Below are 12,803 nucleotides of genomic sequence, written 5' to 3'. Positions count from 1 at the left end.
ATGGCTTCTCTACTACAGATACCAAGCTAGTGTGAACTGAAACCTCAGCGCTGGTTTGACCCAAGCTTAATGCAGCAAACTGTTACCTCCTTTATTCATTTCTAATTTCTCTCCAGGGGGAACTAGAGAGGCAGTTACTCCAGGCTAATCCCATCCTGGAGGCCTTTGGAAATGCCAAGACAGTAAAGAATGACAACTCCTCAAGATTTGTGAGTATTACTATCCAGCATGATTTTTAGTATGCTGAGCTTTTCAGAGGGAGGACTTTTTTTGGCTTTGAGTGCAGTGCTATCCTGGGGTAGGACAGCTATCTGTGTGACTTCGTTGAAGTTAACCTGGGAAGGGAATTTCATTCAGTGAATTGTAAAGAAAATACTTCTGGTAGGTCTCTAGTATGAAGGAACCTGATCCTGTGCCAGGACTGTTTGCACCGATTTTTATCCTAAGTTTATTACAGTCAGTTTTATCCTGGAGAGCAAATAGCAATCCTTATTTTACTTGCTCTGGAGAGATCGGCAAGTGTCTGAGGCAGACTGAGGAGCCAGAGCTGAAGCTGAATGGAAATGGTTGATGCCAGGCACTGAGAGAAGCGGAGCCGTTTGAACCGTACAGCACAGAAAACTGAAAATGCAGTAATTGTGGGAAATCTGGGTTGAAACATAATTAAGTTGAATTGTAGGCTGCCCATTCTTACTTAAAGGTGTTTGGTGTCTTGCTCATTAAATCGTTGTTGTGATCAATAGACTTTGCCTATTGGCTGATCTTATGTTTTGCATAAAACCTGACCTGTTCTGAATTTCCTTTCCTACATTAAAAAGACAAGGTTAGCATTTGCTGCTTATTGCAATTAGTGGACAGGTTGAATACTAACCTTTTTGCCAATAACTTCCTTTCAGGGCAAGTTCATCAGAATCAACTTTGATGTCAACGGTTACATTGTTGGTGCCAATATAGAGACCTGTATCCTTTTTGTAACCACTTAAAGTTACAGTAGTAGCTAAGTACAGTAAAGTTGAAGTAAGCAGTAGTAATGCTTAGTAAGCTTATCCCACCTTACCTTTGTTTGTGAAGTTGAGAATGTGTTGGGAGGCACTTAAATTTTGCTAGCAAGATTACTGTTGTAGCTGTAGTGTATTTTGTGGTTTGGTGACCGCAGTGGATATCTCTTGTGAATTTATGAGTTCTAAACATAGGAAGCTGAGATGGCAACATAAACTGCTATAAGATAAATAGCTTTGGAATTTCATGAGCCACTTTTACCTCTGTGTCAGGTGAATGCAGATGAATGGCTGCTATTTCTCTGTTTACCAGTAAAGATTCTCTTGTCATTGCCATCATTCAAAGGCTGACAGAACTGAGATCAGAACCCAGTGGCTTGTTGGCTGATAACAATTGCGAAATCAATACTTCTGTTAGCTGGCATGGGGAGAAGATCAAGTACTGCTAGGTTTTCTCTTGTGATAAAAGAGGAAATAATGTGTATGTTCTGCCATATGCCTTAACTCTCAGAAGATCTACTGGAGAAGTCACGTGCAATTCGTCAAGCCAAAGAGGAGAGAACCTTTCACATCTTCTACTACCTGCTGTCTGGGGCAGGAGAACATTTGAAGAGTAAGTTTGATTTTTGTTGTAGGTATGGAGTTCTCTTGTCACTGCAAAAGGGTCCAAACTCTTTCTGCACTTGCACCTATTCTTTCATAGTTTCTTGTCTCTGCCTCTTAGATATGGCCGCCCCTTCTCCACTTCTGCATACACATTCGTCCCTCTGCCCTCCCCCTGCACTTCTCAGTTCCTGAAAACTTGCTTCTCTGGTTCCTTCCTGCACTTGTCTCCTTGCCAGAAATGAATCTACACCCTTCCTTATCTAAATCACTGTCCTGTGTTTAGTCTAGTCTTGTATGATGTAAGTCTGTCTTATGCGGCAGTGATCCCACTGTGATGTGCTCAGCGTTTGGGTGAATGGAGCAAAGCGTCTGGTACCTATGCAGCTTTAGGATGCTAGCACACCTACCTTTGAAGCCTCAACTAATGTTGGAATGCATGTTGTGTGAGAGCCGCAAATTGATCTGGAGGAATAACAGGAAGAGACAACTTTTCTCATAGTTGCTACTATTACAGAAGCTATTTACTAACCTTCGTGTGACTTGAAACAAATAAGGCATCTGAAGTTGAAGGCAAATTTACTTCAAAGTTAACCCCTGCTTTTTATAGACTTAGGGTATAATGATGATTGGCACTTCTTTAGCGAAGTATTCCAAAGGAAGGAATAGAAAGAAATAAGGCAGAACAACTCCATTTTTAATCGAAAATATATTAAACTTTCATCTGGTAGTAAAACTGATCTTAATCTCAGATTCATCCAGCACCTGCTAGTATATGCAGGTGAGAGTTTGCTCTCAGTGGTAGATTGTCTATTAAAATAACATCACGATAACTTCTTTCTCCTTTTTTTTTCTTAAGCTGATCTACTTCTGGAGCCTTACAACAAATACCGCTTCCTTTCCAATGGGCATGTCACGATCCCGGGTCAGCAAGACAAAGATATGTTTCAGGAGACCATGGAAGCTATGAGGATCATGGGCATTCCAGATGAGGAACAAATAGGTAGGAGTCCTCTGGAGAGCTTGAAATGCAAGAAAATCAAGGAGGAAATAGAGCACATCTCTGTAGACTTCTGTTTTTGGTTTGTTTTCATTTTTTGGTATTTTTTTGTTGTTACTTTGTTTCTTCGGCCCCAGCTCAAACCCAGAGTGAGCAGAGTGCAGGTGGTGAGCTTAGTAGCTTTGGAGTAACCAACCTCAAGATATACAAGCATAGTTTCAGTTCATTCAGTCTTAGAAGTCAAACTGCCAATGAAAACGTTCATCTTTTTTGCTGGTTTTGATCCCAGACTGAGAGCTGTGTATCTGGTTTATGAGTAACACATCCAAGATACAAGATTTCCCTCATTCTCTTGTGTAATGCAAGGCTTGTATGCTCCCCTGCCCCCTAAGCAATGGCTTTTAAGTATCTAATCTAGTACTGGCTGGATTAGTGCTTTGAAAATGGCCTGCTTATGGTGCCTTTCTTTCCAGCTTAACACTGAACTGCTGATCAGAAATTAATATTGTCTGATTCTGGGAGCACAGTTCCCTAGAATTTATGAAGCCATCACAAAGTGCAACAATATTTACTCACTTTTTCTGTGCTCTCATTTATAATCTGCCTTACTGGCTGGGAACCAGTGGTCTGCCAAATTTCAGTTTGTAGATGTATAAGGTCTTACAAAACTACAACTTTTTTTCCCTACACTGTAGCAAGCATCTGTGTTTTTTTTTTTTTTATGAGGTCACTTCTTCCTCTGCTGGAGGCTGTAGCTCTTGTGGCTGGAATATGTGCTTGTGCCTTAGCTGTTGCTCTTCACTGTGCAGTCAGCTATAAATCCATGCTTTTGTTATCCACAGTTTAATACTATATCCTAAATCATCTAAGAAAAACTGCTATAGAGGTGAAGACATGTTTGCCTAAATATAATTAAATAATTGGCAGCCTAATTTATTGCTAAGTTGTCCTACTGTATTCGTTTTGTTGTTATTTGATTTGTGACTCTTTTTGTTTGTTTGTTTTGTTTTTAATGTATGCTCTAGGGCATGTCTTTGCTGTCACATAGATGAGCAGTTGGTTCCAACCACTATAGCAAAGATAACTGTAGTATTTTGCTCTTGCCATTCAAGGTATGAAGTTCCTTTAGGCTTAAAATAAGAATAGATAGAGTAGCTGGCTGGGCAGTAAGATTACTTAGTTTTGATGTATAATCTAAATGCTAACTTTCTCCATGTATGAGACAACATCAAAACAAGCTGTACGTCCGAGTGCCAGGACTCCAGGTTCAGCTGTCAAAACACTGGATTTCAAAACATGCCACTAGGAGCATATATGATTCTCTTCTGTTAGTGCTGATGCAGAATCTGTGGAGCCTTTGTTTGTTCTGCTATCAAAAAGCAGCCGTTTCTGTAGTAGGTAAAAAATTAGGAGATGAAAAAGATATTTGGCATAAAACCATTTTTATGAGGGACTACCAATTTTTTCAAGGCAACAAGAAGCTGTTATGCAATGAGCTTTGATAGGCATGTAGTGAAAATTGGCTCGATGCTGTGGCACTGAAATTTTTTATCCCTGTCCTGATGTCTGATGCTGCATTTGCACTGTTCAAAAGTACAAATATATAATTTAATAATGGTTGAGGTGATTCAGCATGTGATTAGTTATGGCACAGGCCCTTTTGCCCACATCCTGTCGCCCTCCCTATATTGTAGTTTGTCTGTATGGTCTACAGATCTTGGTCAGGGAGCTGAAAGCTATATGAAGTTAAAGGAGCAGAAACTTCTTTCTCTTAATTGATTTCCACTCTTAAAAACTGTATTTTTCATTTTTTTAACAGTACTTGTTGAGAAAAAAGTGAATTTTGGTTATCAAGAGCAAACATGTAGATGTTATAGGTTGAGATGTGACTCTGGATCTTGTCTCCAACTTTACTGTAGTGATGTTAAGCATGGGTATATTTCCAGGCTGCCTAGTCTTGCACTGGAGAAGCAGGGAAAGCCCCATGTCCTGGATGGGAGTCATATAGAGGAATTACTTATCTGTGGTGGGATTTTTTGCCAAATTCCAGAATGATTTTTCGCTGTTGGGAAGAGCTTCTTACTTTCCATGCCATGGTTAACTGGGTCATACTGGGGCTTTTGCTGATGTCTGACACTGAGCTGTTGTTATTTCAAAAGGTCTTCTGAAGGTTATCTCAGGTGTTCTTCAGCTTGGCAACATAGTCTTCAAGAAGGAGCGCAACACAGACCAAGCCTCTATGCCAGACAACACAGGTAACCAACCTCCTGTCCCTACCCCTCCACCCCTTAAAAAAATTCCCTGTAGAAAATTACAGGAAAAAAAAAGCCTACAGGAAGTTCTTGCAAGTAGGAAAATCAATTACAGTGTATAGGGAATGCTGCCATCCTATTTTTCTATCAAGTGACTTACTACCAAAGGAGATGTCATGCCCCTTCATATAAACATAAAAAGAAATGCTTTGTCTTGCCAAATGTGGATTTGCAGCCACTCATGGGCAAGAATGTGGCACTGTTATTGTTAAAGAACCAGGCAGAAAGTACACATAACAGTGACCAGATGAAAAGGCTTACTCTACTGGAACACATAGTGTGTGTCTGTTTTAATCAGGCTAAGAATGATTACTTCTTACATACCTGATTAAGGAATATTTACAAATTTCATATTTAGACACCTTTCAGTTGCCTATTATTGCATGTGTAAGTAGCATCATCTTTCACATAATAGAAGTCTGCATATTGGAAGGCATCTTAAAGTTGTGTTGTAGAATTACTGCAGAAATGTCAGAGGTGGCTAAATGCTCTTTAAGTGTTTTTGCTTTTGGCTGTTAGGGTATAAAATGTGCTTTAAGGGGCACCTTGGGAAGGAAGAGTAACCATTTGAGTTTTTGGCTTTTTAATTTGAAATAAAAAGGGTTGTCCCAAAAACCACTTAGTAGAAGGAAGTACAATGAGTTTGATTAAGAAGTTTGTCACTGGTGGTATCTTTAATGTGATGGTAAATGTGAACTCTATGGGGATTCCCTGTTACGTCTTACTGGTATGGGAGAGTATTGTGTCAAATACACTCCTGTGACTTTTAAAGAAACTCTGTAACCTCTAGTAGGGCTTTTTAGAGTTTTTTGGGAGGGTTTCTTTGTTTCATTAACCTGCTCTTCATTTTATGGTTTTCTGAGAGCGGTTGTTACTGTCCTGAGAATGCAGTTGCAGGAACGTTTTCTTTCTCTTATTTTCTTTAAGAAAACCAGAAAAAAAACCCAACATATTGTTATCTTTGTTTCTTTTTTCCTTCCTAAGCTGCTCAGAAAGTGTCTCATCTTCTGGGTATCAATGTGACAGACTTCACCAGAGGTATTCTGACTCCTCGCATCAAAGTTGGGCGAGATTATGTCCAGAAAGCTCAGACCAAAGAACAGGTAGGCATTCTGTACAAATGAATGAGTACTTCATTCTTTCATTTTGCTGTCACAAAGCTAACAAATCTATTAAAATTTTCTTTAGCGTTTAATGGCCATCTTCATGGCTGCAGTGTTATTCAAGCAACTACAGCTTGAATAATATGGCATCTGTGTTCCTTCTAGTATTAGCTCTCTTGATCTGTATAAAAATAGAAGTCACCCCTGCCCCTGTAGCACTTCTTCTCATATGAGGAAAAAATGAGAGCACAACTCTCCTAATTTTAGTGACTGGCTGTCTCAGGGGAGTAAGTTTCTTCAGTGCTCTATGCAAGGATGACATTTTCAAGTTGCTATAACATAGAAAGCACCATTTCTGAGTAGGCCAGCTGCTTGGGTGGAAGAATTTGTATCTCACCTCTGAAACTGCTTGTATGTTTCTTAATAGTCTTGAATCATGCTGTGCTGAATGTGTTCTTAAATGAAACCTGAATTAGAAGCTAATGGCTTCCTAAATAAAGCCACTGTGCTTACTCTCTGCGTGGCCTTTTCATAAACACATCATTACTCTCAGTGAAAATAAACATGCCCCATAACATGAGAAGGATTGGGAAGGGAAAGTGAGATCTAGAAATATTCACTGACTGTCTTTCAGTTTTGACATTTAATTTCCTACTCTTTATATTTTATTTTTGTGTTAATCATGGGTAGGGTGATGGCACTGAGGGGAAAACAATGATTTTCACAAATTCTAAATTACAAAGTAATTTTAATGCTTTTCTTTGGATACATGTGAACATGCTACGTTACTTTGGAAGGGACTTGATTTTGTTTATTTTTTCTTGAATATTAGGCTATGGTTTCTCAGGTAGGCACGGTCCTAAAAGTTGGCTTTGACATGCTAATTTATTAAAATATTCTTTGCTCCTGCTTATGGAATATCACTGTCATAATGCAACTCCTGGTGTTTGTCTTTGTGCATAGGCTGACTTTGCCATTGAGGCTCTGGCTAAAGCCACTTATGAACGGATGTTCCGGTGGCTGGTTATGCGCATCAACAAGGCGCTGGATAAGACCAAGCGACAGGGAGCATCCTTCATTGGAATCCTTGACATTGCTGGTTTTGAGATTTTCGAGGTAAGGAGATGTCAGGTCCCTGCAATCAGCACAGTTTACCATGGGGCAAGGTAGGAAATGTGTTGAAGGAAATAGTTTCAAAGCTGGAATAAAATAGAGCAGCTTTGGAAATCGTGTGTATGTTCTGCTTTTATTTGAGGTCCCTGCTGATTTGAGCTGTCAGGTTACTTAATAATGTGTGCGAGTAGTTCATAATTCTTAGTTTGTATGGACTGCAAATATTGTTATCTCATTGCTTTCTATTCTGGTGCTACATCCTTTTTGTTATGTGCATCACAATTATTTTAATTTTATCGTTCTGATGCTTGTGATTCTCTATAATTCAGCATGCAAGAGTTTGCTAGTCTTTGAAATGTCAAGTGGAGTTAAAATTTTGTCCCCTGAGTTTATCCCAAAGCATTAAAAGTATGAACCACTGAAACTTATTAGCGTCATTAAGAATTGTTAGAAAGTCTTCCTGCTGCTTAGTTTTGACAAAGACTTTTGAAAAGACAAAGGAAGGGGAAACCAAATCAGGTTCAACATATCCTAATATATCCTGTGTTCTGTGAGAAGCGTGAAAATCAGGGTTCAGAGTCTGGTTTCACATCTAAACTGATGTGACAGTTCGTTGATGAAGAAAAGGAGTAAACTTTCACCTTTCCCCTTCTGCTGTTCCTGGCTACACCCTCTTGTACTGTCTAATTTTCCAGGACTGCAGATACTGTTTTTCTTAGGGTGGCATATAATTGAGTCAGTCTGTGAAGGGGAATCTAAGCACAAAAACTGATGCAAGATAAATAAGGGAAAGAAGCAGCTGAAGGAAAGCTAAAGGAGACGGGAAAGGGAAAGTGGGAGCTCCCTCTATAGGTAACAGTTAACTGTTGGGCTAAATCATAATGTCCATGAAACTAGACTTCCAGAATGTGGCTTTGCATTATGTTTAGTCTTAAATAGCCACAGGCTGACACCTGGAAAGAACTATGCTGCTATTCCCATGGCAGCCAAGTAACAAGCCAGGCAACTCCTATAAACTTGTGTTTTTCTGAATCTAGCTTCTGTGCAGCTGCAAAGTTGCTTGGTCCATTTAATAATGAAATAGAGAACTAAGCCACAGGAAGATTGCTTTGTTTCTCTCTGATCGTGTTGTTTATCTAACTGTACTTTTAGTTTAATGGTTGCTACATCTCATAAAAATGTGAGGAGAGTGGAAATGCGTGGTTAGGAATTACTGGAACATGGAGGAAGTAGAACAGAACCACTCTGTCCAGCAGCTGCATTAAATTAAGTATGGTTTAACATGAAAATGCATCCTTGGTTTTTAACCTTATCCGTACAGTTTGAAGAAATCAGGGCACAATGAAGAAATTTTGCTCAGTTTTCTTGTTCTGATTTTATACATCAAAGAGGATTTTAGAAGGACTTCCCAGTACACATGTTTTCAGTAATCTGCCTGCAGACCTCCATTGCTTCCCTTCCTATGAAGAGGGCTTGCCAGCTCTGAATTTGTGAGAAAACCGGAGGTTTTTCTGTTCCTGGGTTAAGTGGCTACAGTAATTCTTCTCTGTTTATGACAAAACATTCTTCTGCAAGTTCTGAGGAGCAGCGTGTGAATTTCCCTTGGGACTGATGCAGTGTTTCAGTAGCATGTGACAGGAAATGCGGTTCATAAGCAAAAGGGTTAGAAGTTAGACAAGAACAGAGCTTAGAGTTGCTGAGCTATAACTATAAATGTGATGTTTAGTGCTAGCAGAATAGTAGACGTGCCTTCAAAAGCAACTGTTCAAATGTCTTTCTACCCTTTTCTTCATTAGCTGAACTCCTTTGAGCAGTTGTGTATTAATTACACAAATGAGAAGTTGCAGCAGCTCTTTAACCACACCATGTTCATTCTGGAGCAAGAGGAGTACCAGAGGGAGGGCATAGAGTGGAATTTCATTGACTTTGGCCTGGACCTGCAGCCCTGCATTGACCTCATAGAGAAGCCGGTAAGAAGCCTATTCTCCTGTTCTTGAACAACAAGAAATGGCTGCACTGACTGTGTCATAAAAAGCTTGTCTCCCTGTATACAGCTGGCTTTTGTAATTCTCTACTGTCACTGTGCTTTGATAAGAAGCAGAAATGAACAGTTTTCTCTTGGTTTGAAAGTCTGTCAATAAAATCGTTAGTATCGGTTCTGTAGGAAGTGTTGCATGCAAACAGATCACCTTGTTGCCCATTTTTTTTTATCAGAAAATTATCTTTGTGTAGAACTGCATGGTGCCAGGTGCAGAAGTGCAATTTCAGATAAATAGTGTGAACTTCCTTTTTTGCCTACAAGCGTGAAGAGAGGCTGTGAATCTCTGTTGCTTTCACCCTGCACTAGCAAAACTTGGAAATTCATGCGTTTCGCAGTAGATTTCCAATAGTAAGAACTAGTTCCTGCAATTTGCTGCTCTGGTCTTCTGTAGTCCTTAGTCCTTTTATTAAAAAAAAAAAATAGATCTTTTCACTTAAAACACCCTGTATAAGTGTCATGAAAGAGGCCTTCAATTAAAAATGCTCAGAGGCTGTGGATGCCCCATCCCTGGAGGCATTCAAGGCCAAGCTGGATGTGGCTCTGGGCAGCCTGGTCTGGTGGTTGGTGACCCTGCACATAGCAGGGGGTTGAAACTAGGTGATCATTGTGGTCCTTTTCAACCCAGGCCATTCTATGATTTCAGAAGAGGATCTTGAGAGATTATTAATGATTTCTATTACTGTGGCAGCAGTTGAACTGATACCACAGGACGGATGAATGTGATAGGGATCATGGTTAGATATCCTTTTTTCCTAGCTGTCCAAGGGTTGTAATTACTGATACAGTCATGTACTTAATGGTGTTTGGATGTTTCCTTCTTTTAAGGCTGGCCCCCCTGGTATACTGGCCCTGCTGGATGAAGAGTGCTGGTTCCCAAAAGCAACAGACAAAAGCTTTGTGGAAAAAGTTGTACAAGAACAAGGCACCCACCCCAAATTTCAGAAGCCGAAACAGCTGAAAGACAAAGCTGACTTCTGTATCATACATTATGCTGGCAAGGTATAGAATTAATAGCTAAACTGCATTAAAAGAATGTCTGCCTTATTTTCCACTGGGTAACTACTGTTTTTTAGAAGTAGCTACAGAGGGACTGTGTTTTGGAAGACATAGGAAATTGGTGGGAGACTTCACAAAGCCATTTCATTGCTGTAGACATTACGGGGCAGGAGATTTCCATGAAAGAGATTAACCTGCAAATTATCTACGTATAGTTGAGGACATGTCAAATTGACACCAACTTAAATTTGTTCTCTGTGACTTAATGGGATTGGAGATACTTTTCAGAAACCTTGCATCAAGTTTTCATCATCAATAATGGTGGTGCAGCAGTTTTTTGCTTCACACTCAGGCTGATGCATACTAGCATTGCAAATCCATTCCCGATAAAACAGAGCATTCAGCTTTTTTTAAGGTTTGGTGTTTGTAGGTATGCTTGCTTAGATGACACATTCAAGACTAATTAGGTTGTCTGTTGTTGATTATGCAAACCTTGGTGCTGCTTTTCTAGACTTTGCAGAATCTTGCTGGATCTTGTGCTGCAGAAAATGCTCTGGAGTTTCTTGACGTGTTTTTCTTCTCCAGGTGGATTATAAAGCAGATGAGTGGCTGATGAAGAACATGGATCCACTGAATGATAACATTGCTACTCTTCTCCATCAGTCGTCGGATAAGTTTGTGTCTGAGTTGTGGAAAGATGGTATGTAGTTAAATGTAATTTCATGTATTTTCTCTTCCTGTTTTACAGGGAAAAATTTGTTGGTTCATCAAAAATCTGTTATGACCTGTGTTCCTTTTTTCCCTGGGGACTAAACCACCAAGATGAATATTATCCAGTACCTCCTTTGCTTAGACCCTGGTATTGCATTTAAAATTCACTGTAACACAAAAGAAAGGCTCATGTGCATTGACTTACTTAAGCTTGCTGCATATTCTGCAATTATTGTTCTAAGTTGAGAATGCCAGATTAAAATATGAACACACCAATGCGTCCTGGCAGCTTGCTTAGCTGCAACACTCAAATGCAAGATCTGAGGCTGAATCTAGGTTTTCCATCCTGCAATAGCATATTTTTTCTGCAGTGTTGTTCAGTATTTTACTCTATCTCCTCTGAGTTTATCTGCTTTTGAGTCTTACTGTTGCTGTCACTTTCTGTCATGGGTTTTCTTTGACGTCTCTGTCTGTTGCAGAGATGCAGAACGTTCAGAGAGCCTATTTCTATCAACACTTTCCTATTCTTCATCTAGAACCAGGTGACTGAGAAATCCAGCTGTTGTGTCATGTGTGTAATGCATCCTAGAGCCATGCAAGAAATGCTTCCATTAACTTCTCTTTGTCCCTTTGTCATACCTGCTTGTCTCTCTTGTTCATTTCCTTTGCTTTGTGCTAGTAGCTCCTCACGGACTTAAAAAAAAATAATAATACTAATAAAAATGCTTGTGAGTGGAGACAAGGCAAATATGGACACATTCAGGTGCTAAAGGTGCTATTGCAAGACTTTCATAGGAACAGCTAAAAGCAAATCCCTGTCAAATGTTTGAATGTAGAACTAGTAAGGCTATATTTCAGTCCAAAACTTGGAAGAAGGACTTTTCTAAGACTGTGTTAAAACTGAAATTCAGTTTAATGCTGATTCTAATGCCGCGGTTTGATTTCAGCTGCAGATCACAAAAAAGAAAGTTAAGTTTGGAAAAGGAATTGGTACTATGTGAAAAATATCCATCAGCAAGTAGTACCCAGTAAGGCCTCTGCTGTGTGAGGCTGACACATGCCTTTTGGAGTTAGAATGTTGACTGAACCACGGCTGATCAGATCTCATCTGTTGTTCTCTGGAGCTTCTGTTGCAAGTGACTGTCCTTTTTTGCCATCTTGATGTAGATTGCAGGGCTCAAGTTTTTAAGAGGATTGTTCCAAACAGAATCTGGGACACTTTTCTTTGGATTTCCCTATGGTGTCATCTAGTCACATAACCTTCTTTTCTTTCTGATAAGACAGCTTTGACCCTATTCTAATGGCTGCTCTAGAAGTGAGCAGTTATAAACTAATATTAACTGTAAATGACAGTGTCTGTCCTTTCTGCTTTCTTCACTTGTGGGGATTTCTCTTGACTCTTGATTTTTTTAATCTAGCCAGTTGAGCACAAGTTATATATTTTTAGAAGTTAAGACAGGGAGCCTGAGTGTAGGCATCAAGCAATCACTGAGGATAGTAGTGAGATAGTAGATTGAAGCCCTTGAGAAAAAGTACCTTAGAGTGTGGGGATCTATAGTGGTTGTGAGTGTGAATATTTATCTCTACATGATAGAACAATGGGAAAAAGGAATGCTTTAGTTTCTTCTGACTGATGCTACTCTCAGATCTAACTGGCTTCTATTGAAAAAAACAATCTTGGAATTCACCCATTAAAATGATGGCTTCGTTAGTACTTGGATGTCATTGTGGCATAGTGGAGAAGCTGTTGGGGCAGGGAGTTCTGGCTTTCTCCTAGTGGTGTTGTTCATGTCTGTAAGTCATAGAATGCTTGTTCTGCAAAATAACTCAAGCAGTGGTGTTGGTGTTTATCAAGCCTTTAACCATGTTTGTTCAGTTAACGAGTAGACATGGCTTTTCTGATCACCAAACATGGCAATTCTGCTT

At 39.6% G+C, this 12,803-nt stretch overlaps 1 protein-coding gene across 2 annotated transcripts in view; it reads left to right on the top strand.

Annotated features, from left to right (window-relative positions):
- MYH9 (myosin heavy chain 9) overlaps positions 1 to 12,803 on the top strand; it is a 68,860-nt gene that overhangs the window by 35,721 nt on the left and 20,336 nt on the right. For both annotated transcript variants that reach the window (XM_052668233.1, XM_052668234.1), the window contains exons 6-15: positions 117 to 209; positions 897 to 960; positions 1,513 to 1,611; positions 2,461 to 2,604; positions 4,761 to 4,856; positions 5,898 to 6,016; positions 6,980 to 7,132; positions 8,926 to 9,099; positions 9,996 to 10,169; positions 10,752 to 10,866. In XM_052668233.1, coding sequence (XP_052524193.1) covers positions 117 to 209; positions 897 to 960; positions 1,513 to 1,611; positions 2,461 to 2,604; positions 4,761 to 4,856; positions 5,898 to 6,016; positions 6,980 to 7,132; positions 8,926 to 9,099; positions 9,996 to 10,169; positions 10,752 to 10,866 — 1,231 coding nt within the window. The remainder of the gene's footprint in view (positions 1 to 116; positions 210 to 896; positions 961 to 1,512; positions 1,612 to 2,460; positions 2,605 to 4,760; positions 4,857 to 5,897; positions 6,017 to 6,979; positions 7,133 to 8,925; positions 9,100 to 9,995; positions 10,170 to 10,751; positions 10,867 to 12,803) is intronic.

Source organism: Tympanuchus pallidicinctus, unplaced genomic scaffold, assembly GCF_026119805.1.
Source record: "Tympanuchus pallidicinctus isolate F22 unplaced genomic scaffold, pur_lepc_1.0 scaffold8, whole genome shotgun sequence".
NCBI classification, from domain to species: domain Eukaryota; kingdom Metazoa; phylum Chordata; class Aves; order Galliformes; family Phasianidae; genus Tympanuchus; species Tympanuchus pallidicinctus.
The sequence above is the reverse complement of the archived record's forward strand: the minus strand, read 5'-3'. Positions and strand labels throughout refer to the sequence as shown.